Source organism: Onychostruthus taczanowskii, unplaced genomic scaffold (assembly GCF_017590055.1).
Source record: "Onychostruthus taczanowskii isolate IOZ18803 unplaced genomic scaffold, ASM1759005v1 scaffold132, whole genome shotgun sequence".
Taxonomy (NCBI): Eukaryota; Metazoa; Chordata; class Aves; order Passeriformes; family Passeridae; genus Onychostruthus; species Onychostruthus taczanowskii.
In genome coordinates this window covers 580,544-607,720 of record NW_024498485.1, presented here as the reverse complement: position 1 = coordinate 607,720, position 27,177 = coordinate 580,544, and the positions used below count along the sequence as shown (strand labels likewise).

The 27,177-nt window shown below is 43.1% G+C and overlaps 1 protein-coding gene across 2 annotated transcripts in view; it reads left to right on the top strand.

Moving 5' to 3' along the window:
* ZNF462 (zinc finger protein 462) overlaps positions 1-26,953 on the top strand; it is an 88,303-nt gene extending 61,350 nt beyond the window's left edge. For both annotated transcript variants that reach the window (XM_041396907.1, XM_041396908.1), the window contains exons 8-13: positions 9,733-9,997; positions 12,520-12,656; positions 18,120-18,343; positions 20,763-20,895; positions 25,282-25,396; positions 26,302-26,953. In XM_041396907.1, coding sequence (XP_041252841.1) covers positions 9,733-9,997; positions 12,520-12,656; positions 18,120-18,343; positions 20,763-20,895; positions 25,282-25,396; positions 26,302-26,503 — 1,076 coding nt within the window. In that variant the 3' untranslated portion in view covers positions 26,504-26,953. The remainder of the gene's footprint in view (positions 1-9,732; positions 9,998-12,519; positions 12,657-18,119; positions 18,344-20,762; positions 20,896-25,281; positions 25,397-26,301) is intronic.
* The last annotated feature ends 224 nt before the right edge of the window (positions 26,954-27,177 follow it).

The following is a 27,177-nucleotide window of genomic DNA, read 5'->3' as shown; positions in this document are numbered from 1 at the left end:
TTTGCTGAAGCAATTTCAAGTAATACCAGAATGAGGGGAGAACTATGGGCAGCAAGGCACCATTTCAGGAAAATCCACAAATCTGGTGCCAGTGAGTCATGATTCTGCCTTCCACTTTTCAGAGGAGATGCAAGCTTTCCATGTGGCCGGACATACTACCCTGATTTTTGGGTTCTCCAGTTTTTTTCAGTGTTGTTGACTCTTTTAAATCCATATCATGGATTGTGGCTGATTTGCTTATTTTTATTCCTGTGCACTGTTAACTCTTGATAAGGGATATTTTTCTAACCTTGTAGTCAGGGCAGAACGTTCCTGAGATGGTCCCTTCCCCTTTGGTGCTGTTTCTCTGTTATTGTTGCTTGTGTGTCTTTGTGTTTTATGGCTTCTGCTGCCTGGGGAAAATCACAATGGTCAGTCCTCACAGCCAGAAAACTTGGTATTAGAGCAGAATGTGTTTAGTCCTGGGTTTGGTTTTCTTTTTTTTTTTTGGGAGGAGGGCTTGGACAAAGACTCTTTTGAAGTTTCTCTGCAGTTTGGCTGGAAGGGCAGAGAGCCAGTAGTGACTACAGGGCAAATTCAGGCAGAGCTTCAACAGCTAATTGCTTTAATTGCCAGGTGGGTTGGAAGGATTGCACCCGTGTTAAGGATGCAAGATGGTGATCTGCATACTGCAGAATAGAAGATGGTTTTGCTTTTGTAGTTACAGTTGGGCTGCAAAGAGCTGTCTGCTTGTTCTGCTTGTTTCCCTGCCTTTGTGCCCCACAGGAGTGATGCCTCATGCTCACAAGTATCAGATTAACCTGTGTTACCTGCAGGCTGCTTTTTTTTTAATTTTCCCCAGCTGTGTTCTTTCTCTAACCTAGAGCAACCAAGTTCCTGCTTTCCCCTCAGACTTTGCTTTCTCCTCTTCCCACAGTGGCCACGCTGCCTCTTTTAAAACTTTCAAAACTCTGTGGTAATTGTTGGTGTGTCTTGCTCCTTGTGGTCAGTGTTAAGCTAAATATCAGATGCTGGATCAGATAGGACTTTTCTCCTCCATCAGATTGGCAGGGGCTGGTGGAACAAGCACAGGGCTTGTTCACCTCCACTTTTACTGAACAAACTCCTCACTGTTCCAAGGTCCTGAGGCGCTGGGGGGATGACCTTGTTCTCTGAAGCTCTCTTCCACTGGGCTATAGTTATTTGGCTTCTGGCCTTTTCCTGCAGCATGTTGAGAACTGTTTTGTGGCTGGTGGAACAGAGGGAGATGTCATTGGCTGTGCTGAGGGGAGTGTCAGCTCGCTGCTCATTGTGATTTTTTGTTTTTTGGTTTTTGTTTTTTGGTTTTTTTGGTTTGTTGTTTTTTGTTTTTTTTTTCCTGGTGCTGTTTTTTGTGCTTGAGCTGAATGGGCAAAGGCAGAGCTGAGATTGAGCAGGACACAGACTGGAGTTCATGCAGCTGGAGAAGGTTGGTGTCAGCCTTGTGTGGAGTTGGCCACCCTGCTCTGGTGGGATTGCTGTGGCCCCGGAAGTCTTGCCTAGGCCTGGGAGAAGACAAAATGTTTGGGCAGGTCAAGAAATTAATGAAGGAAGAAACATCTGATGCAGAAAGAAGTTACCTGATAGCACCCATAGTGAAAGAAAGAAGCATATCCTGACTCCTGTTGTGAGTTGGGTTTGTTTTGGTTTTGGTTTTTTTTTTTGGTTTTTTTTTTGGTTTTTTTGGTTTTTTTTTTTTTTTTTGTTTTTTTTTGTTTTGTTTTTTGGGGTTTTTTTTCCTGAGATTTCTGCTTTCTTTTGGCTGTGGTTTTCATGTTCAGGATAAAGGACAGAGTGGTAGATGCTGATGCCTTGTGTGTTTGGGGAATTTGTGATCACTCGACACAGAGAGAAAAGGATGCTGTTGGCACGAAAGGGGTACAGGGTGTGACTTGACCAAGGAGGCATTTCTGCACAGCATCATACCCACATATCACAGCCTTCTCTGTCAGCCTCACTCATATTCTCCCTGTCACCTGAGATTCCAAGTTGATCCCATTGATTTAAAACATGCTGGAGGGATTTGGTGCTTGGCAGAGAGGTAAAACTTCTTTGCTCATTTTACCTCTGTTGAAATGGATGTGTGTTATCGTCATAGTGGACAGCCCAAGGTTTGACATTTAAGTAGCTGGTTTTATTTCTTCTTTAAGGAACATTGTTACTACAAGTGCTTGAAAACACTGCCCGGAGTGTTCTGAGCTCAGAGCTGGTGATAGAGATGAGGACTTTCTGTTGGCAATAAAAATAATGTCAAGATGGGTGCTGGAGGTCTCCAGAAAAAATTACACAAGTTCGGGTTCCTGAGCTCTGTGGTTAGAATGAATCCTTGGTACCCACATACTGCCACTGTAATTTTAGGGCCAGTTTTAAAGCAGAATTCCAATAAGTATTGCTTGATAAATTGATTTTTCCCCCCTCTACATTTCAAGCTTTAGAGGAGAGTGAGCATTTAGGTGACATAAACACCTGTGTTTGTATGAATACAAACATGCAGAGGATCATATAGGGAAGGAAATGTGAAAATTATCTGATTAATTGCCCTTAAAATGAGAATGAAATATTGGAACACAGTAGCATGAGGATCAAATGGCTACTGATGAAAAAGGAAAAAGTTGATTGGTAGATTATTGTCTTGAGTGAAGAATCAGTTGAAGTAGAACTTCATAAATTCTAAAAAGAGCCTGTTACCAGTAAGTCCTTTTAGCAGATTGGTTTAATCAGTGTCTTCTAAAGCTATTTCCATTTCTGTTTGTATTCCCCCCTTGTGTAAATGCAGTTCCATTTATGAAGTTTGAGTTTGAGTTCAACAGAATAAGGAATAGCTAGGCAAACTTTTTTTTTTTTTAATGTGTTTTATAGACATAGGTAAGACCATGGGGTCCCAGTGTTTGACATGTAGCAGGAATCCTGGTTTTAAGTGCAATCCTGTATTTAGGCAGTGGAATTTAATTCTGTTCACAGTGAGAGGGTTTTGTGCAGCCTAAATGTGACCAGTAAGTGGCCAAGTCACCTGAAGAACAGGAAAGTTAGATCGAGTTGAGGCCAGGAAAGAAATACTGTGGGGAGAAGAGGTGAAAACAAGGGATAACTGGAAATTATGGAGAAGCATTTCCTGAGCACTAAACTGATCCTTCCAAATCCCAGCATCAGCAGAGCAGGGTGGTGCCTGCCCTGAAAGCTCATGCAAATGGGAATTTCTGGTGGTGTTGAATACTCTAAAACAGAGGGGCATGGGGATCTCCTGGACTGATCTTTTTCTTCTTACAGAAATACTGTGGTATAACTTATTTCATTAATTATATTATCTCTCCATAGCTCTTAATTAGCTCCTGCTGCTTTCAAATGCACCATCTTTTACAGACTATTGTAGGCACTCTGGATCTCAACTATGAAAATCCAAAATTCTGGTACAGGCAGCAGGGTGAGAGTGTCTCTGTGGAAGTGATTCAGATGATAAAAATTACTTATTATTTTCTTCTTAATAGGTGAAATTTGTGTCCCTTGGAAGTTACTTGGATATTATCACAAGAAGCTGCATAGCCTCAGTTGCTGTCTCAGTCCCAGTCAGAGCTATGGCATGCACACAAATTCAGAGGAAATTCAGAGTTACAGAGAAATATGGATATAGCTTCTCTCACCTCTTCTGAATAAAGAAGATTGCATAGTTCATGTGCCTTTCTCATTGCTCTCTTCTGAGGCTTAGAAATACATGTAATATCTTTCTTCACAAAAACTGGTCTGTCATGATCCAAGAAGTGGTCTTTAGAGATAATGCTGAAATAAATTTGGTTGTTGGTTTTATTGTTTAAGTTTGGGCTTGATGTTATTTTTTGTGGAGTTTTTTTTGGGGGTAGTAGTGATGTATAAATTCCTTGAATGGCTATTTTATTCCAGGGCTTTATTTCCTTTACTTTGTGTTTACTCTTTGCTTTTTTCTTTGGGAGTGTGCAAATGAGAGCACAAAACTTGTTTCTGTTATCTCTCACTTGTAACATTCTGGCAATATAAAGGTTTTTAAGCAGAAATTAGAATTTAGGTAGAGGACTGGGCTCACACTCTGTTTTTAAACATGCAGTGAGCAAGACTTGCACTGTCTGCTTCCCTGAGCTTCTTCATGGATGTTTAGTTGCATCTCTCTGAGTCTTATTCTGTTCTATCTTCCCCTCCCTTCAGCTTAATTTATTGCCAGAACATTTCACCCTCCCACGTACTCTTCCTTCCAGGTCAGTGCTGTGTGGCATAAAGTGAACAAATGTGTGCAGTCTTCACAATCTTTGTATGGCACCCTGCTTCGCCACCTTCCCACTTTTCAAGCTGTTGCCATTCATGGCTTTGTGCAATCCTGCCACTCAGTCAGCTGGTGGTTTTGAGCCCCGTTGAATTTTGGAAGGGGCTGTGTTCCTAAATCTCCTAAATTCCACCCTTACGCTTGTCTTAAGCATCTTAAAATAGCAATTTGCCTTATGTTGTTTGTTGGTGTTCTCTGGTGCAGCATTGCATCTTTACTTCGTTTGACAAATTTTTATCCAGAGGAGACTGCTGCTTTTCTGAAATCCTTGGATTTTTTGCTGTTGCTTTTCGTAGAAATTTTCTTTCTATTAATGAATTTGGATAAAATTAAATAGCACTCCAAATATTTTCCTCTTAGTCTCTCTAGAACATTTCCTTACAGATCCAGAATGTCCTAGGCCTGTATTAATATTTATTTTCCTTTTTTTTCCCTCACAAACTGTTACTAAGCACTTTCTTTTATTTATACATTCCCTTTGGGTTTTTTCCTTATCTCATGAGCCAAACATCTCTGTCCCCAATTTCGCTGTTCTTACAAATATTGGTCTCTTTTGACTGATTTGTGTTTCTGTGTGAATTCACCAGGAGATCATGATGTCTTCACTTTTATCTCCCAGTGACTCCTCCTGGTCCTTGAGCTGTTAAATTATTAAAATTCTGTAAAGCCAATAACGTCACTTTCCAGTGCACTCCAACAGCTGCTTTTCCTGAGCAGTGTTCCTCCCTCCACCCCTATCCATCACTGTGCAGGCATGAAAGTGTTTATATTACATGTGTCTGGTTCTGTCCACCCTAAAAGGATAGAGCAGTGCTTTAATTTCCTCCCTCTAATAAGTCCTTTTCCCTCTTGTTTCTCAGCTGTTGCTCAGTGTCTCTTGCTTAGACGTGTCTGGGTGAATTTCTGGCCTCTTGTTGTTGGGTTTAGGAGTCTTGTGGAAGTGTTTTGCTGTTCCATATGGTGTTCATTGATACCTCTGAAAATGCCTAGAAACAGCTGAAACATCACTGAATTTTTGTGTAAATTTATGTTTTCAGTTCAGGATCTGAAACTGCATTTTTTTCACCTGGAAGGATCCCAAAGTTTTGTTTTAGTTTGGGTATCTCAAACATGTTGTATGCTACAAAGGATCCAATGAAACTTTGGGTTTTCATTTTCCTTCTGTGGTGGGTTTTCATTGTATATTTTCTTTGCACATTTTTTTCCCCAGTGTGTGACCCTGGGGTATGCAAGGAATCAAGCTGAATTTTCATGACTGTATTGCCTTGCTCTTTTGGCTGAGGCAGTAACTTCCAGATTTGTTGGCAGACTCATTTGTCCCAGTCTTTGGGACTGTACTCTGGATGAAGTTTTCGGGGTGACAGCATTCCTGACCAGGGATTTTAGTGTTCTAAGCTATCTGGAAATGCCCCTGCAGGGACACAGTGAGACTTGCTTGTCTGCTCTTACCAGAATGCAGCAGTAATTTAGATACAGCTGTGTTGATAAATCACCACATGGGCAATAATTTCTCCTGCTTTCCTTTCAACTTCTGGAATTTTGGGTATAAAAACTCTCTTCTGTACTAAGGGAAGATAATGTCTTTTAGATCCATAGGTTCTGGCAGTGGTTACATTATTTTTTGGCCTTGTTATTTGTCCTGTGCAGGTAATTTGTAGGTAGATGCCATATGTAAAATCTCAAAATTGAGATTTGCAGCGTTGCTGCTGTTCTTTCCATTTTTAACTGCAGCAATCACTGTTAATTTTTGCCTCTTGACACGACTGTAGGTGTCCTTCATTTTATCTCAGATCATCCTATGCTGTTATCTTGTTTTTGGAGTTGCACAGTGAAGTCCTTCCATTCGTTTTGAATAAAATTGGTCTTTAAAAAGGAGTCTCAGTGTTTTGGGTGTGGGCTTTTTTTTGTTTGTTTGATTGTTTCAAATGAGTCAGGGCTAAGTGTTCCATTTTCTTCCCTTTCATTGCATATATGAATGTGCTTTATTTTCTTGTGCTGCCTCAAGGCTGTTGAGTGGGGGGGGGGGAAAAAGTGCCTTTTTCCTTAAAATGTAAATGGTACTTCCTGGTGCTTCATTTTTCTTAATTTCCCTTCCATTCGTTTTTATTCGCTGCTGCTGTGTTTTACATGTATTTAATGCAAATTTTCTTACATCTTCCTTTTGCATATTTTAAATGTTTTCTGCTTTCTGATTTCGTAGGCTTTTAGGGCCTTCTTTACTTTTTTCAGACATGGATGGCTAAACCCTCTTCCTGCTCTAGGCCAAGGCTGTTAGCACTTTATCAGAGTGCACCCAGCCCTTTGTGCTTGGGTGCAGGAAAAAGAAGAGGTGGAACTTGCATTGTGTACGTCCATGACTCAGTTTTTGGGTCAGTTCTGGAGGAAAAGCTCTGCTCCTTTCTTCCTTCATCCTCCAGCCTGGCATCCTGTTGTTGGGGCAGCACCTCCAGAAAGTGTCTGGAGCATCAACCCACTCTTCCAGCAGGAATAGAGCAAGGAAAAATGCAGTTTTTAAAGCAGTGCTCTGTGACTGTGGATATGCATCCCCTGGCCCTTCTCTAAGACACTGCTTTTGAAAAAATAAATTAAAAAAAAAATACCCAAAAGCTCACCCCCATCCACTGTTTCTCATTTGCTGTGTGCCAGAAAGCATCTTTGGAGGCAAGCTCAGGTCAGGTTTTGGAGTGGGCACGATGAAGGTGGGGCCAGTGAAACCCAGTGGAAAAACTTCCCTTGCTTTCAGTCAACTTTGGGCTCTGTTCAGGGTGTTTCTGGTCGAGCTGGGCTGCACCTTCATGCCAGGAGAGCTGTCTGGCAGGCTGGTTCTCAGACACCAGCAGAAGCCCTATGCACACGTGTTAATCCTGAGCGTTTTCCTTCAGGAAGTGCTAAATCTCGCGCTGCAGCAAGTGTAATGAAAGAATTTGGCAAGGAAAAAGGTAAGGAGTACAACAGGCCCTGCATGCTGCCATTGTTCAAGGGCACAACCCTCTGGAAAAACTCTTCAGGTGGCTTTTTAAAATTCCTTTAAATGTCATAACTCTTTTTAAGAGTAATGAAGCAATATACTGAAAAACTGCGAGTGTGAGAGGTAGAATTTTCTTCTGGCTATTGAGGACGACAGGGAAAGCTGCTTGATGTGCTTTTTTTTCTGGTTTTGTGTGTGGGAATTGACATGGAACTATCTGCTTCTGCAGTTTTCACATACCAGATTCCACTGTGTAAATAACTGATGGAAAGTCCGAAAGCTGGAATAATAGACACCAGATGATAGGAGGAGTAAAAACATCTGAAGTACAGTAGATCTTGCAGACAACAGCAGGGCTTCCTTCTCCTGAAAAGAATGGTTTTTAGACCTGTAGCTTTCTTAGCCATGGATATCTCTGGGACTTTGGCCAGGAACATTGGTGATGTGGTGGAAATTTTTGATCCTTTCTTCCTGGGGAGGGGAACAAGTGAGCCACAAAGTAGACTTCAATACAAGAGTAATTTGACTGATACACATTAAAAAAAAAAAAAAAAAAGGGAAAAGAAAAAAAGAGAAACAAACAAACCAAAAAAACCCTGTTTCAAATGCTATGAACTTTCTTTTTCGGCTGCCTTACCCTTGCCAGGAGATCTGTCTAACTGTGTTTTGAGCTTTTAGAATCACTGAACCTGGTAGCCCAGAGAAGTGAGTCAGCAAATCCCCTCTGAGCCCTGAAGGTTCTGTTCCAAAGGAGGGTGAGCACACAGTTGTTGCCTTTGAGAGAAGAGAGGCTTTTCTGCAGAGGGTTTGCAGTTCCTCAGGGCTGTCCTGTGCCAAAGTAAAGGATGTGGGGAGCCTGCTTCAAACACGAGGGAAGGAAAGCCTTGACATTTAAACAGGTGGAGCTCACTGTGAGCCCTCCTGGTGCACAAAAGTGCTGTGGAAGTGGTGGAAGCAAGGGATGATAAATGCTGCCTTGTGACCCAGCCTCACTCAGCTGATGGGGCTTGGATGAGAAAAACAACCCCAAATTTCATTCATTTTACCAGAATCTTTCATGTCTCTGCCTTTCTCTTTGCTGTGTACACCTGGTGGTGAAACCAGGGGAGCCTGGAGACGTTTACCTGCTGTGTCTGTTCTGTTTCGGGCTTTGGTTTGGGTTTTTTTATTGTCATTATTTGTTACTCATTTCTTGGCCATGTGTAACCCCCGCCTGTGTCAGTGGGAAAAGAAAGCAAGCATTTTGCTCTTTTGAAGACAGGTGGAGAAGTCCCCACACTCAGTGTTGTATAGGCCTGTTTGCCTTTTGTTTCCCCACACTAATTGGTTGGAATGGATGGTGTTAGGTTCCCACAAATGTGTGTCTGTTAGGGAATTCTTATATATCTAGCCTTGGGGAATTCAGCTTTGGAAAATGAAGTACACATCAAAGCAGGAGGTGGCTGGTACAGTTTGTGTCCTGACTTCCCTCCCACCTCCCCCCCTCTCCTAGCTTTTCTTCCCCCTTCTAGAAAGCTTAGGAAAAGAGCCTTTTGTCTTCTATTCAGGAAAATTGCACTGAAATTCATCTGTGCTTTATTCATCTGCTTTGATTTGTGCCATTCATGGGCAGCTGTGGGTTATGTAGAACAAAGCAGATGAATTCCTAACCTCCACATTCAAGCAGTGTGCTGGGAAAGGTTCAACACCACCCTCCCTCCCCCCACACTCCTTTTTTGGGGTGTCCAACCAACATATTACAGCTTTCAGTTTCAGTACTGAGACATCTCTGGACTCTGCTCCTCCACATGCCATTAAAATGGTCTGGCAGAGTTCTGCTGGCTTGTAGAAGGGATGTGTCTTTAGAGATCTCTTTTCTCAGTATGGCAAATCAGCAGTTTGAAAGTTTCCTTTACTGGAATTTATGATTAAACATCTTTTTTTTCCAATGATGATTTAATTTCTAACATCATCAGCATGAGCAGGGAGAGTATCCATTTTTTTTTCTTCTTTTTTTTTTTTTTCCATATAGATAGATTATTTACATGTACCCTGTGCCAGATCTTCACCTTGTGTGAACTGGCATAAGATGTTTGAGAGGATCTGGTCTGATTTATGTGCCAAACACATAAAACATTTGGCAGTATAATTAAAGGACTTTACCTTCAAAAATTAAGTGTCTTAAAATCAGGCTTCTTTTTTAGACTACTCTAATTCAAATGTGTCACTCATTTTCTCCCTGAATCAGATCTAAAAAAGCGTCATTTATATTTCTCACCTTATAAATTGTAGAATTCACATTAAATTAGATTAAGAAGTGCCGCACCTCTTAATCCCTTCAGAAAGCAGGATTAGTTTCATAACCAACAGCTTGACCAACCCCTTCCAAAAGGCAGTAGGTTCTGGAGCAGGCATCATCAACCCTTTTTTAGATTTGTTGATCCACCTGGAATAACAACTCCACTCTGTTTTCCTGCAGACTCTTCATACTCGGAGCCTCCTGATGTTCAGCAGCAGTTGAACCACTACCAGTCTGCAGCTTTGGCCAGGAACAACAACAACATCAGCCCAATCCCACTTTCTGGGAGTGCTGCAGGAGTGGAAAAAGCGGAAGCCATCCTTAACTGTGAATTTTGCGAATTCTCCTCGGGTTACATACAGAGCATCCGGCGCCACTACCGCGACAAGCACGGAGGAAAGAAGCTCTTCAAGTGCAAAGATTGTTCCTTTTACACAGGCTTTAAGTAAGTATTGTGCTAAACAGATGAACTGAACTCGTAAGGGTTTTTTTTTTTCAGCGCTTAAAAAGACTTCTGAGGTCTTTGATGGCTAACAGGAACATGGCCACTGCTGACCAGGGAGAGGAGTGTAGGAAATGCCATGCCAGATCACAGCAGCATCCATGTAATCCATTTTCTTCTCTCCTGCAACAGCCAGTACCATCTGCTGCAGACAGCAGCACAGTTGCAGTAGGTTTTGGAATCATGGAGTTGTTGAGGATGGAAAAGACCCTTAAGATCATGGAGTTAAACATTAACCCAGCACTGCCAAGCCCAGTTAAATCTGAGTGACAGATCTGCATATCTTCTAAATCCCCCCAGGGGTGGTGACTCAGCCAGTTCCCTGGGCAGCCTGTTCCCCTGCCTGACAACCCTTTCTGGGAAGAAATTTTTCCTTACATCCAATCCAGATCTTCTCTGTTGCAACTTGAGGCTGACAAGTTCACAACACCCCCGTTGTCCGCTTGGCACGATCCTTCTTGCAAAAGTCATAAACTCTCCATTTTTCCCGAGTTCCAGACACATCTCTCTGTTGGCACATGGAGTCAATCTGCCCTTGCACCTTTAGGAGAACTTGGAGAACATCCAGTGTTCCTGGATTCCTTTGTCCTCCAGGAAGCCCTCCCAGGGCACTTTCCCAACCCGTCCCTTAACCAAGCCAAAGTCTGACCTCTGGAAGTCCAAGGCAGCAGTTCTGCTGCACCCCTCCTTACTTCTCTGAGATTCTCTGAGAATCAAAAACTATCACTTTATAATCCCTTTGTCCTTAAGTGTGAACATTTTCTCTGCAGAAATGATGTAATTTCCACATGCAACCAGCATGAAACGTGGGACAATCAAGTGTCCAGCGGTGACAGGGGAATTTATTTCACCTTACTGAAGAAACCCTCCTCATGTAATTTTATTTTCCCCCCAGTATTTCTAGCTTAAATTATAGAAAAGTGCTATTCTCTAGTATATCTGATAACATACAGAGACTTTTCAGAAAATCCAATTATTTAAATTTAAAGGCTCGGCGCCTTATGTGTTTGTGGTTTTTTTTGTGGTTTTAGCTGCTCTTCTGTAAGAAAACAGAAAAAGGCACCTGTGCAGTTCATCATTTCCTCCTGATGTGCTGGGCCCTTGAGAATAACACCCTGAGCTGACATTTGAGGTCATAAACTTGTTAAGAGTGACAGTAAACAGTAGGACTGGATCAAGGGAAGGAGTTCTGTTGAAGAAAATGTTAAGCACAAACCTGAGAGAATCCACATGGAAGCAGCCTCTAGTTACATGGGTCTACCCTTTGTTGCTTCATCTTTGCTCTTCCCATGTTAAAATTTCCTGTTTATGTTTAATATGCTGATTGCTCTCTGTCTCTAAATACTGGTTGAAATTTACGGGTCCAATCTGTCTGTGTCTTCCAAGTTTTTTTCAATTTTCTTTCAATTTTCTTTCACCTTGACATTATGAAATAAATCAGGAAGCATTGAAACATGTTCATAGCAGTGTATATTCTGTCTTAAAAAAGGGGAGGAAGAGGCAAAAAAAAAAAACCCAAAACATGCCAATCTCCTCTTCAAGACACCATAGAAACTTAAAAGCATGAGAGCAGTAACCAAAGTTGATAGAAATATACCTGCAGAATTCAGTGGTTGCTGGATTGGGTCCAAAGCCACTTTTTACTCTAGTTCAATGTGTCAAGCCCCTTAGCTTTTGCAAAGGTTTATCACTGCCTTAGGAAAACCAAATGCCCCAAGTTTAGAGACAGCTCTTGGTTTCAGTAGTTGGGCTTGTGGTCAAATGGATGTACAGTTAATTTCTTCTGTTATGCATATCTCTTGCAACTTCTAAGTATGGAGCCAGCGTAATGCCAGCATGAAATTTTTGGTTCAGAAGTACTGTGAAATATTCATTCATTCTTCCACACTAATAAATACAGTATTCTAAGTCTTGGGTTTTGAGATCATTACAGCTGATGCTTTGAAAGTTAAACAACTCAGTGCCAAACTCGCTGTGAACACAAATCCTTTTGGTACCCACAATCTGAACAGTTTAGCTGGGTAGACCAAGATAGTTAAGGATGTTTTCTGCCTGAAATAAGTTTGTCCTCCCCTCTGCAAGTCCAGAACAGTTGGCGGATTTTGTTCAACTCGCAAAAAATTCAACCTTCGCCGGAGAAAGCGCGCTGAACGTTTCAGCCTGAAGACAGATAATGAGCATGAAGGATGGGAATTCTTTTGCTATCTTGACTATAGCAATGTGACTATATGGAGCAGCCGATGCAGTGGAATATCTTGTCACAACAAGTGTTTGTTGCTTTGAGGGCAGGAGCCTGCAGATTCCTCTGCTCATGTGTCGCTCATGTGAGCAGCCCCTCCGCGGGGCCGCGCGGACAGGGCTGAGTGGCATCTGCACCTTTTTACACCACACATCCCTTTATAGAGAGCTGTGGCACCTCACTGCTCCCCCCTGACTGCTGCCATTGTCTCCCTCCTCTCTCACAGATCTGCTTTTACTATGCACGTGGAGGCCGGGCATTCGGCAGTCCCCGAGGAAGGACCCAAAGACCTTCGCTGCCCTCTCTGTCTCTACCACACCAAATACAAACGCAACATGATCGACCACATAGTTCTGCACAGAGGTAAAAACATCCATGTCCGTGTCTGTGTCCAGTCAGGGGTTGCTGGACAGGGCCCTGGTCTGGTTTCATTCAGTATTTCAGATTGGTTTCATTAAATTTTTCCTCTCTCTTTGCGTGAGGACAAATATGTCAAAAGAGTCACTAGCCCTTGATTGTCTTTTTGCTTCATTTCTGTAAGATGCATCTGACTTACTTCCTGTAAAATTCAAAGTTTGCCATTGCTGATTTGGGGGCAGATATGGGATAGTTTTTTAAGGTTTTCCTCAAGGGAGTTGAAAAGCCATCAAACACCTGTTTAGAAAGAGTTGCCCCAATTTGCAACTTTGATCTAGGCCAGAGTTGTGTCCTGCCCATGTCCTTTTAATCTTAAAGGCCTTGCTATCATAAAGTCACCCAAAAGGTTTATCAGCTAACCATAGAGGCCTCAAAATATCCCTTGATAAATGCCTTGAGTGTTTTCTCCTCCATGTTCTTAGGAAAAAAATAATTATGTCATTTTTCGCTTCACTGTAAGACTCCTTTTCTGTCTACACCTCTCCGTTTTTAAATTTATTTTTTTTTAAGCCTGCTAAAAGTGGGAGTAGGGATTTCTATATTCTATTAACTGTGGGCTTGGTAGCTCAGAAGAGACAGCAGTTTGGGCTCTCTGGGCTGGGATTCCTGCCCACAGCTATCACACTTGATGCTTGTGGATGGTCTGTTGGCTGCCGAAATCCAAACCCATGTGTTGGGATGGCACTCTGCCTGCCTGCAGGTTGGGCAGAGATTCACAGTGGGGTACTGGTGGTGAGCAAACACAGGTTTTGCATGCCATCTTTTTCCTGGAGGAGATTCTGGTGTGACAATTGCTGTCGCAATTCCATGTAGTATACCACTTCTCAGTGCTGGTAGCTTGAAGTCCTTCTTGTACCAGCTCAGTGAGCTTGGCAGAATTCAGATTTCTTTCTGCTAGCAGGGCTGCTCTGAGGGAACATCTGGGGAAATGACCTGTCAGTGATTCAGAAAGCACATTACAAAGCTGACATATTTGGTTGCAAGCTTTTGGCCGATGCTTTGGCTTTTGCTTGCTGCCTTTGAAGGTGTTGCTGTGTCAGATTTTGCCTGGTTTTCTCCATTTTGTGGCCATGCCAGGGCTCCAGCAGACAATGCCAGACTTTTAAAACAGAGGGAACTGGATGTGTTTAGGGTTTTTTCCGTCATGCATAGGTTTGGTGCTGGGAATGTCCAGTGGCAGAAGTGGAAGAGCACTTCATGAGGTCAAGCAGCTCCACTGCTTGTGCAGAGCTGTTTCTGACCAGTTGAAAGGAGGTTGTCGCCTCCTGGGTGAGTGAACCTGTAGGATCTTTTCTTCTGTAGGACTTCAGTTTGCACAAACAAACCTCAAAGAGTTTTTGCTGCTGGAACAAACCTTATGGCAAAGGGACATAATGGTCTGCACACCAAAGTGGTGTGGGGAGGAAAAGCAGAGTAAAAGAAGTTTTAATGCAAATGGGATTATAGCTGATAAAGAGTCTCAGAGGCCACAAAAGGGTTTTCTTTGACATCACATAGCCAGGGTTCATACTTAGAGTGATTTCTTGTGCATATATCCGGCTAAAAAACAGCCCTCTACTGTTGTGTTTAATTGTGTGGCAGCTGAAGCAGATGGTTTTGACAAGATTTAATGTGCACTGAAAAAGAGGCTGAGTGATTGTCAGTGTAGTCAGAGATAGCCTTCCTGTTTTATGGCCATTGCATTGGCAAAGCAAGGGCATAACCCTGAGCTGCAGCCCAAGAAAATTAGTTTTGAGGTAGATGGAGTGGTGCAGTATGTAAAATCAGGAGTGAAGGATTCGATCCATTCATAGTTAATGTTCCTTTTGTGCAAAAGGCATGTTTACAGATGTATGACTCCTACATTACTTCCAAGTTGCTGCACCCCTAATCCTTGGTGAAACAGCGTGTGCTTGAAATGGAGAATATATTTGCCTCCTAATGAGTGGCTACAGAGGCTGAATTCCACAGGGAGAAAGCAGTATCAGCTAGAAGCCTGAATACCTAGTGGGGAAAAAAAAGTAATATAAGGCAAGGAATTTGCCTCCCATGAAGAAAGAGAGGTTCCAAGAGCCTCTCTCTTGTACCACCTGCCCCAGACCAGTGCCAGGGCAGTTCACCCTCCCTCCTGTGGGTGCAGATGGAGCACAGACTCCTTGCAGGTGTCCTGTCCCAGGGGGCTGACACAGCCAGAGGCTGCTGCAGGTCAGTGAGGAGAAGTTTGGCCCTCTGGTTCTTCCTGGTCTTTATGACAGGCAAGAGCAGACAGGGGATTCCTGATCCAGCAGCATGTTAGCCTTTAATTTATGCTGGGCAATGCAATTAGTGTGTCACGGAATCAGCTGGGTTGGAAAAGAGCCTGAGGCCATCGAGTCCAACCTGTGGCCAGTCCCCACCTTGTCCCCCACCCAGAGCTCTGAGTGCCACCTCCAGGTGTTCCTTGGACACCTCTGGGGATGGGGACTCCCATTCCAGTGGCTGACCATCTTTTCTCCCAATATTATCTTTTCCAGTAGCATTCCCCTCATGCATTTTGAAGTATATTTGTGTTTTTCCAGGGCTGAATCCAACTTAACCAAGTTCACTGTTGGCTATACTTTTAAGTCCTTGGGCATTTTTCTTCCTTATCCTTCCTTTAAAGAACCTGGTAATTTTCTTCTTACGTATAAGAGAATAACACCCATATGTTTTGAATAGTAACCTTTAAGGTAAATTTTCAAATTTACTCTCCTCCCCAAAGGCTTCCTTGCTGCAGATCCTTGTTCCTTGCACTTATTCCTTGTACATGCCTTTTTCTGGCATTTTCCATTGTACATACAGCTTCACAGATGCATGCAGAGCCCTTGTGCAGTGCTTGCTTTAGATTTGACTACTGGAATCCAAATACTACTTGTTCTGTGAGTGTAGTTTGGATTTCCAGGCAAAAATGTGTGTTATTTTCAAAACCCAGGATGACCAAGCAATTGGTCTGTGTCTAGATAGTAGGTTTTTTGGGTTTTGGGTTGGTTGTGTTTTTTTGGGGGGTTTTTTTTTGTTTTTTGTTTTGTTTTTTTTTTTTGTTTTTTTTTTTTTTTTTTTTTTTTTTTTTTTTTTTTTTTTTTTTTCGTTTTTTTTGTTTACCTTTGAGGGATGGAATTGAGTTATATATGCTTTGGTGTGTTGCTGAACAAAGATTTCTCCTTACAACTAAGGACTAATAGAGTCCTGAGCTCTCTTGTGCCTTGAGCCAAAAAAATGTATGTCTGCTTTGAGTTACAGTACTGGGAATAGTTAGTCATTAATGTCCTTTCAGCTAATTCCCTGATACAATTGGCCTGAATATTCCAGCCTAGTGGAAGGATTGGATTTCTTAAACCAAGGTGATGCTTTTGTTAGGTGTTTATTTTGTTGTTAATTTTTTAATTACCACTCTTGCAAAATGGTTCCACAAGTTGGGACAGCCTTTTGTGAGGTGTCTGCAGTAGTCTTTGATTAGACACAGATGGAATTTAAAGAAGTCTCATAGGGGAAAGAAGCTGCCTCTTCAATTTTTGTGTGGGGCTTTGTGGTTTGCTGCAATTTTGTTGGTTGTCCAGGCATGATAAGTGCATTCTAAATGAGTAACCAAATAAACAGGGCTTTGCAGGGGCAAGCTGCAGGTGAGAGCATCACCTTGAGAAATGTAACATTCCAGGTCCAGGTAGCCCTACAAGTTCCAAAATCATAGCTTTGAGGAAGCTCACTGACATTAAGACATCTTGTAAAAATTATAAATCATTTCCTGAAATTGAAATGTTTCAGTCTAGAGTTGATATTTGTGTCTGTTATGCTCTTCTCTTACTGTGTTTCCTTTGATTTGGGAACTCTGTGTGTAGTTGTGAGGTAATAGGTTTTGTTCACTTGAGTAAGAGAATGCTGCTTTACTTCAGGCTGGTCGATCTAAAGTTTTATACCATAACATGTTTTTTAATCTGTGCCAGGTGTTAGAGGAAAAGTGAGTGTTAAAATATTTTAATTAGTATTTCTGGTTTTGAAAACTTCCCTTGGCTTTTTCACTTCTGAAACCGGCTGTGTCATTTACTTCTGAGAGTCCAAAAGCACGCAGCTGCAACAACCTTGTAAAAAGTTTCTCTAGTGATCTCAGCAGCACAGCTTTGAATTCTGCTGTGTCTTAAACCCTATTCTCCCCTCCCCTGTTTCCACCCTGAATGGCCACTATTTGGTTTCTTTATAGTTAGAGAAGCTGCTGTTGGTGTAGAAAAGAATCATAAGTCTTTGGGTGTTTGGTTTTGTTTTTTTTTTTTTTTTGGTTAAGGCATAGCCTTGGGGAAAACTTCAAAAAGAGGAAGTTACGAGATAGATAAGTTTTGTGCTCAGGGAGAAGCTAGGCAGGATGGAATATTTTGTTGAGCTGTAGAAAAAAAAAAAATCTTACTGTAAAGGGAGTGTGTGTTTCTGTAGTTGTCTTTGGATGTAATTTTACCCTCCTCACTAGAAGAAAGGGCCTGTTGGCTCAGATCCATGTGTGCACTGCCACGTCTCACATTCCTTCAGCCTTCATGTCTACCCATAAGAGATTCAGGCCTCTTTTTTTTTTCCTCTCCTGTCCTTGGGGATGAGCCTGGATGAGGAGGATCGGAAAACCCTCCTTTAGTATGCGGTGCATAAGGAGGAGCAGTGCTAAGTTTCCAAGTGTTCTAGCTCAAAATGCCAGTTTGGGTAACAAAAGCCTTAATGAGGATCTGCTGGTGACCCTCAGCTGAACGGTCAGATTTGGTGTTTCTCTGGTGTGCACAGCGTGGAGGGAACCACAGTGGATGAGTGTTGAGGCACATCAGATTCTGGCTGTGTCAAATGACCGAAATTAATTGCTGCTCTGTTAAACATCACTGCTTTGTTCAAGGGAGTGCAGAGTTTAAAAACTCAGCAAGGGCATTTTCAGTACATCATGCGTGCGGAGTTTGGGCTTTTGTGAAAGCCCTGGGCACGTCAGGAGGTTTCTGCTGCTGGCTGAACTTGCACAGCCTTTTTCCTGGGAGAAGTGCTGCCTTGCTCACCTTCTCAGTCCCCGGAGGGCAGGTTTGGGTGTGGTGGTGAGGACACCAGCTCCAGTTTGTGCAGAGCCAGCAGTGTGTGGTGCTTTGGGAAGCACACCCTGCAGCTCCCCTGTTTATTGCTTTTATAGAAGCAGTTCCCGGCTGCTGTCAAGTACTGAACAAAAACAAACTTTTGGTCTTGGCTGATTTATGGCTGGGTTTGTGCTCCTAGGCTCTGCTCCTCTGACTCATAGATGGAGTCTCACTTGGCCCAAAACCTTTGTTCCCATCCTCTTCACCCTTGTCACCAGTCACAGAGGGCACCTGTGTTTGTGGCTTTTGGAGATTAACCCTGCCCTGGCAGGCAGGATTGTTTTCCTGGTGTTGTTAAGTGCGCTTTGTGCTGTCCCCACAGAGGAGAGGGTCGTTCCCATTGAAGTCTGCCGTTCCAAGCTGTCCAAGTACCTGCAGGGAGTCGTTTTCCGCTGTGACAAGTGTACCTTCACCTGCTCCAGTGACGAGAGCTTGCAGCAGCACATAGAGAAGCACAATGAACTGAAACCTTACAAATGCCAACTCTGCTACTATGAGACCAAACACACAGAGGAGCTGGATGCTCACCTTCGAGATGAGCACAAGGTAGGACCCAAATGGCTTTAATTTCTGGCAGTCTAGTCTTTGCAAATGCTGAATTGGTTTAATTTGCATGTCTGACTAGACAGCTTGACACTGGGGTTGTTTTTTCCTCTCCCTCCCCAAATCTGAAAACTAATCCCATGTTGCGCTTCCCTTTCTCATTTTTCTCTTTATTCATCTTTTTGTTTGTTTGTTAGTTTCTTCAGAAACTGAAAAGTAATCGTTTCTGAAGCTGTTCAGATTGATCAGAATTGGCAAACTGCTGCATGCAGAGTGTGATTGTCTGGAAAAGGCTCTTGTGTGTGCTGGGTTTATCTAAAGGGGGGTGGGGAAAGAGTGGTGGAACAATACCAAGGCAGTGTGATTCAGCCCCTGTAAAAGGCAGGAGATTCCAAACACAGGATTGCTCTGGTAACTTCAGCAGCATGACATGCCTGGCATATTTTAATAACAAAGAGGTCTATACATCCCCTTTTACCTTTAACAAGGGAAAGATAAACAGCAAGTCTAACCAGGCCCTCAGTTAAGACTGCTTTGGAGTTTTTGTGGATTACCTGAGAGCATATCTGGGTCCAGTCTTTGAGAAGTCATTAAAGGCTTTCCACAGACTGCTAGCTTTGAATTTCTGTAGCTGAGAAATGTTTCAAGTTCTAGAACTGGGATGTGTTTTGGAATATTTCCTAGAGTGCTTCCTTGGCAGGTTTCCAGGGGAGGCAGCTAATATGCCTTCCCCTCTTGGAGCTTAGCTGCCCATGGTCCTCACTAAAAGCTTCACTGACTGAATGATTTTTCCTTAAAGCCAAATATGTATGGAAGGTATTAGCAGCAGAAGTCCCAGGAAAAAAAAAAAAAAAAACACGAAAAAATAAAACAACAGCTTTCCTGCTCAAAAATACCTGGCCATCTTATAAAACCACACTTTGTTAATTTATGTTGGCGTGCTAGGCTCCTGTGCCATGTTTATTACTTCTGGAGAGTCTCCTGCCATTCAAATGGTACAGAAGGAGTTCCACATCTCCTGGTGCCTGCTGCATCCAGGAGGAACTATTGCTTGGGGTTTTTTTGACACAGTGCATCAGTGTGGGATGATCATTCCCTTAACTTATCTGTCCTTTCTGAACTGGACCTGCAGTGGTGGTGCTGGTAGTTAAAGGTATCATTTCCCCTTTTTTTGGTGGGTAAATTGTACCTCTCCAATTTATGTCTTAAGTTCTGGGTTCAGACACTACCCAGGTTGTATAGTGCACCTTAAAAAGAGTTCCTTCACATGAGCTGAGTAGAGTCAAGTGCCTTGCATGTGGTCTTGCTTGTTTAAACCTCTGTGGGTGATGTGTTAAGTTAGAGAACCTGATCACAACTGTCTGTAACCCAGTACTAGGAACCTTCACACCTCCATATTCAAGATACTTTGCTGTTTGGATGTATCCTGCAGCCTGCTTCACATCCTCCTCGGGGTCATTCACATTTCCCTTCCCACAGAGGGGCAAAGAGCAGTCAGTGGGTGTTGATTTTTCATTCAGCCTCTCGCAGGACGCGTTGTACCGCGCTCACTGCTCCGTCTCCATCCCCTCTGCCTGCGTGGCTCAGCGCCTGTGCTGCTGGAGGGCTGTCTCTCTGCATGAAAGATGAATCCAAAACCCTTCCCAGCAGTGATCAATGAGCTCAGAGGGCCCTTGTCATGCAGCAAGTATTAGCCTTGGTGTCCTGGTCACGCTCCACGCTCTCCGCCTCCGCTGTAAATCTGGGCTGCTGCTCCGCTGTTCCTCTTGGATGTGGAGCAGTTCCTGACTCCGGTGCCCTGAGCTGCTCCTTTCATACTGCTGCTGTGAGCTGCTAAGTAGCTGGTGCATTTCACCCCAGGGTTAGCTGAATTTGACTGCTGGGTGAAGTGTTCCCATTATAGGCTGCTATCAGTTTGCAAAGCACTTTGCAGCCCGGGCGTAATGAAAATTAATCTGTTATTAATGAGTGAAAGTGTATGTGCCACACAGCAGCCATGTGCTTAGTGAGAAAAAGAGCCATCCTTTCATGAATAAAGCTGAATGAACTCGTCACAGAGAGTTTCCGTTCAGCGTGGATGTGTGGTAGCAGTGTTTGATCACAGCAGTTGAATAATGCCATAAAAATGAGGATACGACTCAATGTTTTCCGTTTCTTGGATGAAGAAATGAAGGGGGTTTACCCAATCTCATTAATTAAAAAAAAAAAAAAAAAAAAACAGAAATGAGAAATGCAGAATAAACAGCAATGGAAGAATCACTGCCCCTGGAAATAAATGAGTGTTAATTTAATTATGGGGACTGCATGTCACCTCTGAGCTGAGCAGCCTTTGGGGTGTACTTGGTTTTGTTCTGCATTTGTGGCCATTTTCCTGGCTGGTTGGTGATTGTGCTGAGTGCTAACAGAAGTGTTTCTTTCAAAGGTGAGTCGTAATTTTGAGCTGGTTGGACGGGTTAACTTGGACCAGTTGGAGCAAATGAAAGGGAAAACAGAGAGCTCTAGCAGTGATGAAGAAGAAAAAGAAGAAGAGTTAAGCCCCAAGGCTCAAGAGAGAGGTCAGTGCAGCTCTTTCATGTGTTGAGGGGGGTTTTGTTGGATTTTTTTGGGTACTGCAAACTGCCTCACCAGTCCAACCACGCTAGGTCACCTGTTGAGTGTACAGCACTGCAGAAATAGTAACAGAATGTGGCTTTCCTGAAGACACAGCTCCTGTGGGAATCTTGTGTTTCTAATTCTCCTTACAAGTTTTTTGTCTGTTCAGAGAGGATACACACTATGAGAAGGCACAGATAGCATCTGTGACTAATCTGCCTGTTCAGATACCATCTATAAGGGCTTGCAAAACTGTCTAAGTGTATTTTAGTGGCCTGTCAGATTTTCTGTTTTGGTAACCAGTTTCCAGCTTTCACTTGGCATTGCCCAAGTCGGGGATGAAGGCTGCTTTATGGGCTGTTATTTATCTCTCTGCCCAGCATTCTCTGTCAGACAGTCAGTCCTGTTTGCACTTGGCAGCTCCAGAGCCAGGGTACATCCATGCTCACCTGTCTACCATTTTATATTTAAATATGTGCCTAGGTTTGTATCAAAGAATAATCCCACTGACTTCAACAAAGCAAGGCCATATAATTTTGGTTTGGTTAAATTTAGATCAGCAGAGAAAAAGTAAGTTCTCTGATAATTAAATGAAGGGTTTCCTTTCCAACAACCTTCTCCCATGAAAGGAAAGTTATTTCAATATCTGGTGTAACTGTGTTTTGTTCTGGTGCAACAATGCATCATATAATGCAACAGCTCTTTAATATCTTTAGTCCCCTCGTGGTTTGAAGGACAGGTCACCCAATTCTTAATTCTGACAGCTCCACTTAGCCAAGTTCCATGTACTTCAGCTAAAGGTAAACCACCTTGTTTGGTGAACATTTTCCTCATGATTTTTTAAATTTCAAACTCACTGAAGAGCTTTTCACAAATAAAAAAGATATCTCTGTTTTCAGGCATTGAAAAATTCCCAGATTCACAGGTAGTTTACAGAACTAGGTGGGTTCAGATCATACTTCTTGCCTTTTTACAGCAAGACCCCAGCATCTTAGATTTTTTTGTCTCCCTGCAGCATGAATTCAGTTTGTGCTTATCAGCAGAGCTTCAGGAGCAGTTAGTGATGGCTTTTAACTTAATCGAGAATGCAAGCCAGTTGGATAGGAAACCATTTATGTTTTAACAAAAAATCCCCTGCACAAGGTCTTAGAGGTAAAGCAGCAGAAAAATCAGAGGAGGGATGTCAGTTCCACGTGTGCATCTCGGAGTTCAGCATTCCTCAGGGACAGCTCCGACCCTCTCGGCTTCCTCTGTGGCTGGAACAGAAATTGTGTCATGATTTGACTAAAGCACCAGCTCACCTCAGCTGCAGATGCAGCAGGCTGATTAATGTCCTGTGTAGACCCACAGCTAGCAGGGGGTGAGGAGTCAAGCTGTCCTTGTGAGGATTACCTTAGCTTTACACACAGGCACAGGTGCTGAGGTGACCTTGGAGGCTCTGGTGCCCGGACCAAGGAGAAGAAAGTGCTCTCTGCCAAGCCTCACAAATCCCTGTGAATGTGCCACGGGCAGGGGGGCAGCCCAAGGTGAAGTTCATTGTTTAAATTGGCTTTAGGTTACACCCTGGAAGTATAAAAACATCACCTTCCATGCTGGAGTGTTACATGTTCATGGGTTAATAGATGTGCTGTCCTCATGTTTCAGAGTTAAGCAAGGCAGTGTTTTGATGATGCTGTACTTTTTTTTTTTTCACCTCTGTCTCTGTTTTCTTTAATCTGTGACTGGCTGAAATGATTTCTGCATGCTTGTTTGGGTGACCAGCCTGAAAAAATCAGGCGTATTTTCAGGTTTGCTTTGCAGCATTTCTTTCTTCTCTGGCCTGTAGGGCTGATGTTTCACCATTGTTTTTTTTCAGGGTTTTTTTTGTCCTTTTGAATCTCCTAACCATTTGTAAGATTATAGCAAAATAGGTAGAAAATGCAGAAAACACTTACTACAACAAGGATATTAGAAAAGATCCAGTTGTATTGATTGCATTTTTCTGGGTAAGTTGTGTGAATTATCACACTTAAGGTGCAAGATTTTTGAAAAAATGTCCCAGTGAGACAGGAACTGAAGGATGCTAAGTTGCATGCTGGCATCTCCCTAGGCATTTTCAGAAGGTCCTTCTGACACAGAAATGGTTTGCCCTGATAGCAGAGAGCCAGACCTGTGGTTTCAAACAGAGCCTGTCACAGTGGCTAATGCTGTCACAGCTTTCAAACCACATGAAACTGGCAATCCTGGGTGCTGCTGGGGTGCATCTGGCAATCCTAGCCTTTGTGGTGTTAGCAGGCTGTGGGATTTGGTGGGAGTGCCTCTGTGTGCTCCAAGTATCTGTCTGAGGTCTGTGACTTTGGGAGAATCAGGATTTCTTCCCTGGATTCACCACTTTGGCTTGAGCTGCTCTGTGCAGTACTGAAGGTGCAAATAAGAACTTGTTGCTTCTTCACATGGGCTGCTGGACCAAACAAAGGCCATTGTCCATGTGGGCAGGCAGAGTTGGGCAGCAGAGCTGAACTGCACTTCTGGATGGGAAAGGAAGGGGTGGTAAAGGATATAGAATAAAAGGAGATGGATGGGGGAAAATGAGGTGTCTTGGCACAGACCATGCCAAGATCAGCGTTCCCAGGTAGACCTGGGTCTCAAAGAGGCTGTTACTGATCTTTAAGTCTTGGTCTCAGCAGATCAAGAGGTGTTTTTCCACAACGGGCAAAAATTAAATGTCCATGGGTGTTTGTATGTGTGACAGGGCAAAACCACTGAGAGGTCAGGCGTGTGTGCAATCTGTTGCTTCTCCTCTGCAGAACCCAGAGAAGAGCAGCTTCTGATAATCCTCCAAGGAAGCAGCCCAAATTCACATCCCTAGAGGCAAAAATTACTGGGCAGTAGGATGAACAAGATAGTGTTGTCTGAAGGGGTAGTGGATTTACTAGAGTAACACTTGCTAATTTGCAGGTATAAATTATGGACTGGTTTGGGTTGGAAGAGCCCTTTAAAGAGCATCCAGTCCCACCCCTGCCATGCTCAGGGTCACCTTCCACTACCCCAGGTTGCTCCAAGCCCCATCCATAGTTATACTTGTATACAGAACATCAGCATCATTTGCCTCCAAAACTATTACCCACCAAAAATATTTATCTCTGTGTCATGACTAGTCTGTGTGTTTATACATTTGTGCCATGCTTAAGGTGTTAAAAATCCAGATGTAAGCTGAGCTGATGGCATTTGCTGCTTGTATTCTGGTGTTCCCCAACACAGCAGCTTTATGATATTTAACCACATAATAAATAAACCCCCAACAATAAGAAATACAAAGTGTATTTTTTTGCCTTTCATGGGAAGAGGCCAAAAAGTTTTGTCAAGAACCATTCCATATAAAACTGAAGTACAGGTTAACTAGTGAGAAGTGTGTCTCAGAAATGCATTTGCAGGACTTAGGTGTGGGTAATAGGGAATGTGTGAGCAATTTTGACTTCACAGACTGATCCTGAACAGAGTATGTCTGAGAGTGAAGAAATCAAGTGAGCAGAGATCAGAACCAAAATTAAGCAAAATCTCTTTTCCTTTATTATGTGGTTCTTGAGGAGTCAGAAAGACATTCCGTTGATTTCTTGCTTAAGATAATCCCTGCTAAGGAATTAATGCTCTGAGCAGATGGTGCTGTCTCATTTCCAGCAGAAGAATAAAGTGAGATAGTTCGTGCAATTATTTTCAATGGCTGGTGCGGTGATCTTCTTAATTTGTGAGAAAATGTTTCATCTTTTGTCAGAGCAGGCTGTGTTCACAAGGAGCTTGGCTTTCTGAGATGTCATTCCCTGAGCTGCCTGTGACTTCACTCATATTACAAGGTGCTTGACACTTCTGCAAATGAGGCCCCAAGCACTTTGTACAGAAGATTAGGATGAGCATGAAACACCTATGCTGTTAAGATGCAGGACTTAATCCATGTGGCTTCAGGAGCTATTACAAGAATCACATGTTAAATGTACCCAATCCGTGTGTTTCCTAAAATTTGTACTACCGGTTCCAGAATTACAGTTGGACTTGAGTGGGGACTTTGGATTTTGCTTTCCTAAGTTTTGCCATTTTGGTTTAGAATTTAAATTCTACAGTCTCTTCATTTGTTGGAATAGAGGAACAGGGACTAGTAACTTGTTACCCTTACTTTGCAGGGATGCTTTAAGACCTGGGGTGGGATTTGTCACTTGCAGTGTCACTTTTCAGCAGCTGCATTTTCCCACTTATTTGACAAGGAAGTCCTTTTGCTTCTCTGGAGTGAGAGGTGGAGCAGAGAGGACCACCGTGGTGACAATTCCCTTCTTGCCCTGGCATTTCTGAGCTCATGGGCTGTGCTGTCTTTTTTCCAGATCCCATGATGTTTCCTGACAGCAGTGCTCCAGAGAAACGCTTTCCGTGCGAGTTCTGTGGCCGATCCTTCACCGAGGGCTCCGAGTGGGAGCGGCACGTGCTGAGGCATGGCATGTGAGTTGGTTTGTGTTCCCTTGCCAGAGGTGTCAGTAGATCTCTCTATATTCCCCTCACCCCATCCCTGCCCTCCCAAAAAGCTGCAGTAATAGCAAACACAGTTGTGTGAAGACCAAATTTGTCTTTGGATGGTTTATCGAATGTCTCTGCGTTCTTTCTGACTCTGCTGCCCAGGGTAGCTGTAAACTGTAGGGTTTAACTGTGGTTCTAAAACTTAAGATTGTCCCTAGGTGAATGCCTCTTGACCAGGATTAACTTCCCCTAAGTGTGCTGTTGATTTTTTTTTTAATTTTTTTCCTCTCTACAGCAGTTTGCACACACATCACAGATAGGAATCTCTGGAGCAATCTGTTTCCTTCTTTTGATGTAGATCTCGTTGGTAGCAGAGACCTCTTTTCTAGCCAGGGTTTGTTCAAAGAGTAGATTTCATCCAAGGCTGCTGACATGTGGGAAGCATCTGAATACAATATTGTGGGTTAACTGCAATGGGATGAGAAACAATAACTTCTCTTACACTTAACAGAGTGTAAGTCTGAGCATAAGTACTTGAAATGCTGCAACCTATGAAAAGTTTTATTGGATTTTATGGACTCTTTGGGAAAAGCACTCATTTCCTGTGCCTTTGTTTGATGCCTCCTAAGTCTTGTTTACAAGGAGCCTGAGAGAGATGGGAATAAGCTTCAAGTGTCACAGTTTGAGTTCCTCCTTCTGATCCCAAATCCGTCCCAGCGCCGAACAAACTAAAGATTCAATTTCAGGGCTGGAATGTCCCACCAGCAATTTCATTCCTCCGCCTCTCCTTTGGAGCCAGTGGCGTGGCTGCCTTTTTGGAGGGTGATCTGCTGCTGTCCCTCATGTGACATGCTGTACCTGACCGCCTCTGCCCTTCCTGTTCCCTGCAGGGCGCTGAACGAGAGCAAGCACAGGAGCGGCGAGGACAGCCAGCCCAAGGAGGACGTGGAGGACACGGCCAGCACGCTGCCGGAAGAGAAGGAAGGCATCGAGACCATGGTGGTGGACTACTCCCATGGTGGGGAAACAGCTGTCAGCATGGTGGCTGCTGACCAACCTCTCCTAGACACCCCGGAGGCCAAAAACGAATAAGAATAAGATTTTGGTGTGGTTCTGATCGACAGTACTTGAACAGTGATGAGCGGGGCAGGGCGGGGCGAGGCGGGCAGAAGGAAGAAATAAAGCTGCTTTTAGGACTGAATGATCTATTTTCAAAGCACTGGTACCTGTGTGAGTGTGTGTATATTAAAAGTTATTTAAGTGATGGGATAAGTGGCTCCATTACGTCACTGCATCTTTTGTTTTCCTCCTGGATCTGACGGTGGGAAGTTACGCTCATCCTTGGACTAATGAAGCAACTCCCCATGTTTTTCCTACATTACACATCGTGCTTTGCAGTGGAGACTTCGATTGTTTTATGAGTGGAAGCGTCGTGAGCGTGGAAGAAGTGGTAGGGGGACAACTTTTGGACGCACAAGTTTGTGTGCGTTTTTCTAGTTTTAATACGTAAAACGCTTTTCCAGACTGAAAGCAACTGCTTTAGAAAAGAAAAAAAAAATAAATTAAAAAAAAGAGGAAAAAAAAAAGGAAAAAAAAAAAAACACAGGGGGAAAAAAAAAAGAAAAAAAAAAAAAAAAACAAAACAGAAACTGCTTTGCTTAAAACAGTCACCTGTTTCCTAGTACCTCAGAATTAACCAAGGGAGATCTCTGCATTTGTCAGTACTACCTGTTGTTGTTGTGGTTAAATGTAGAGAGACTGCTGGG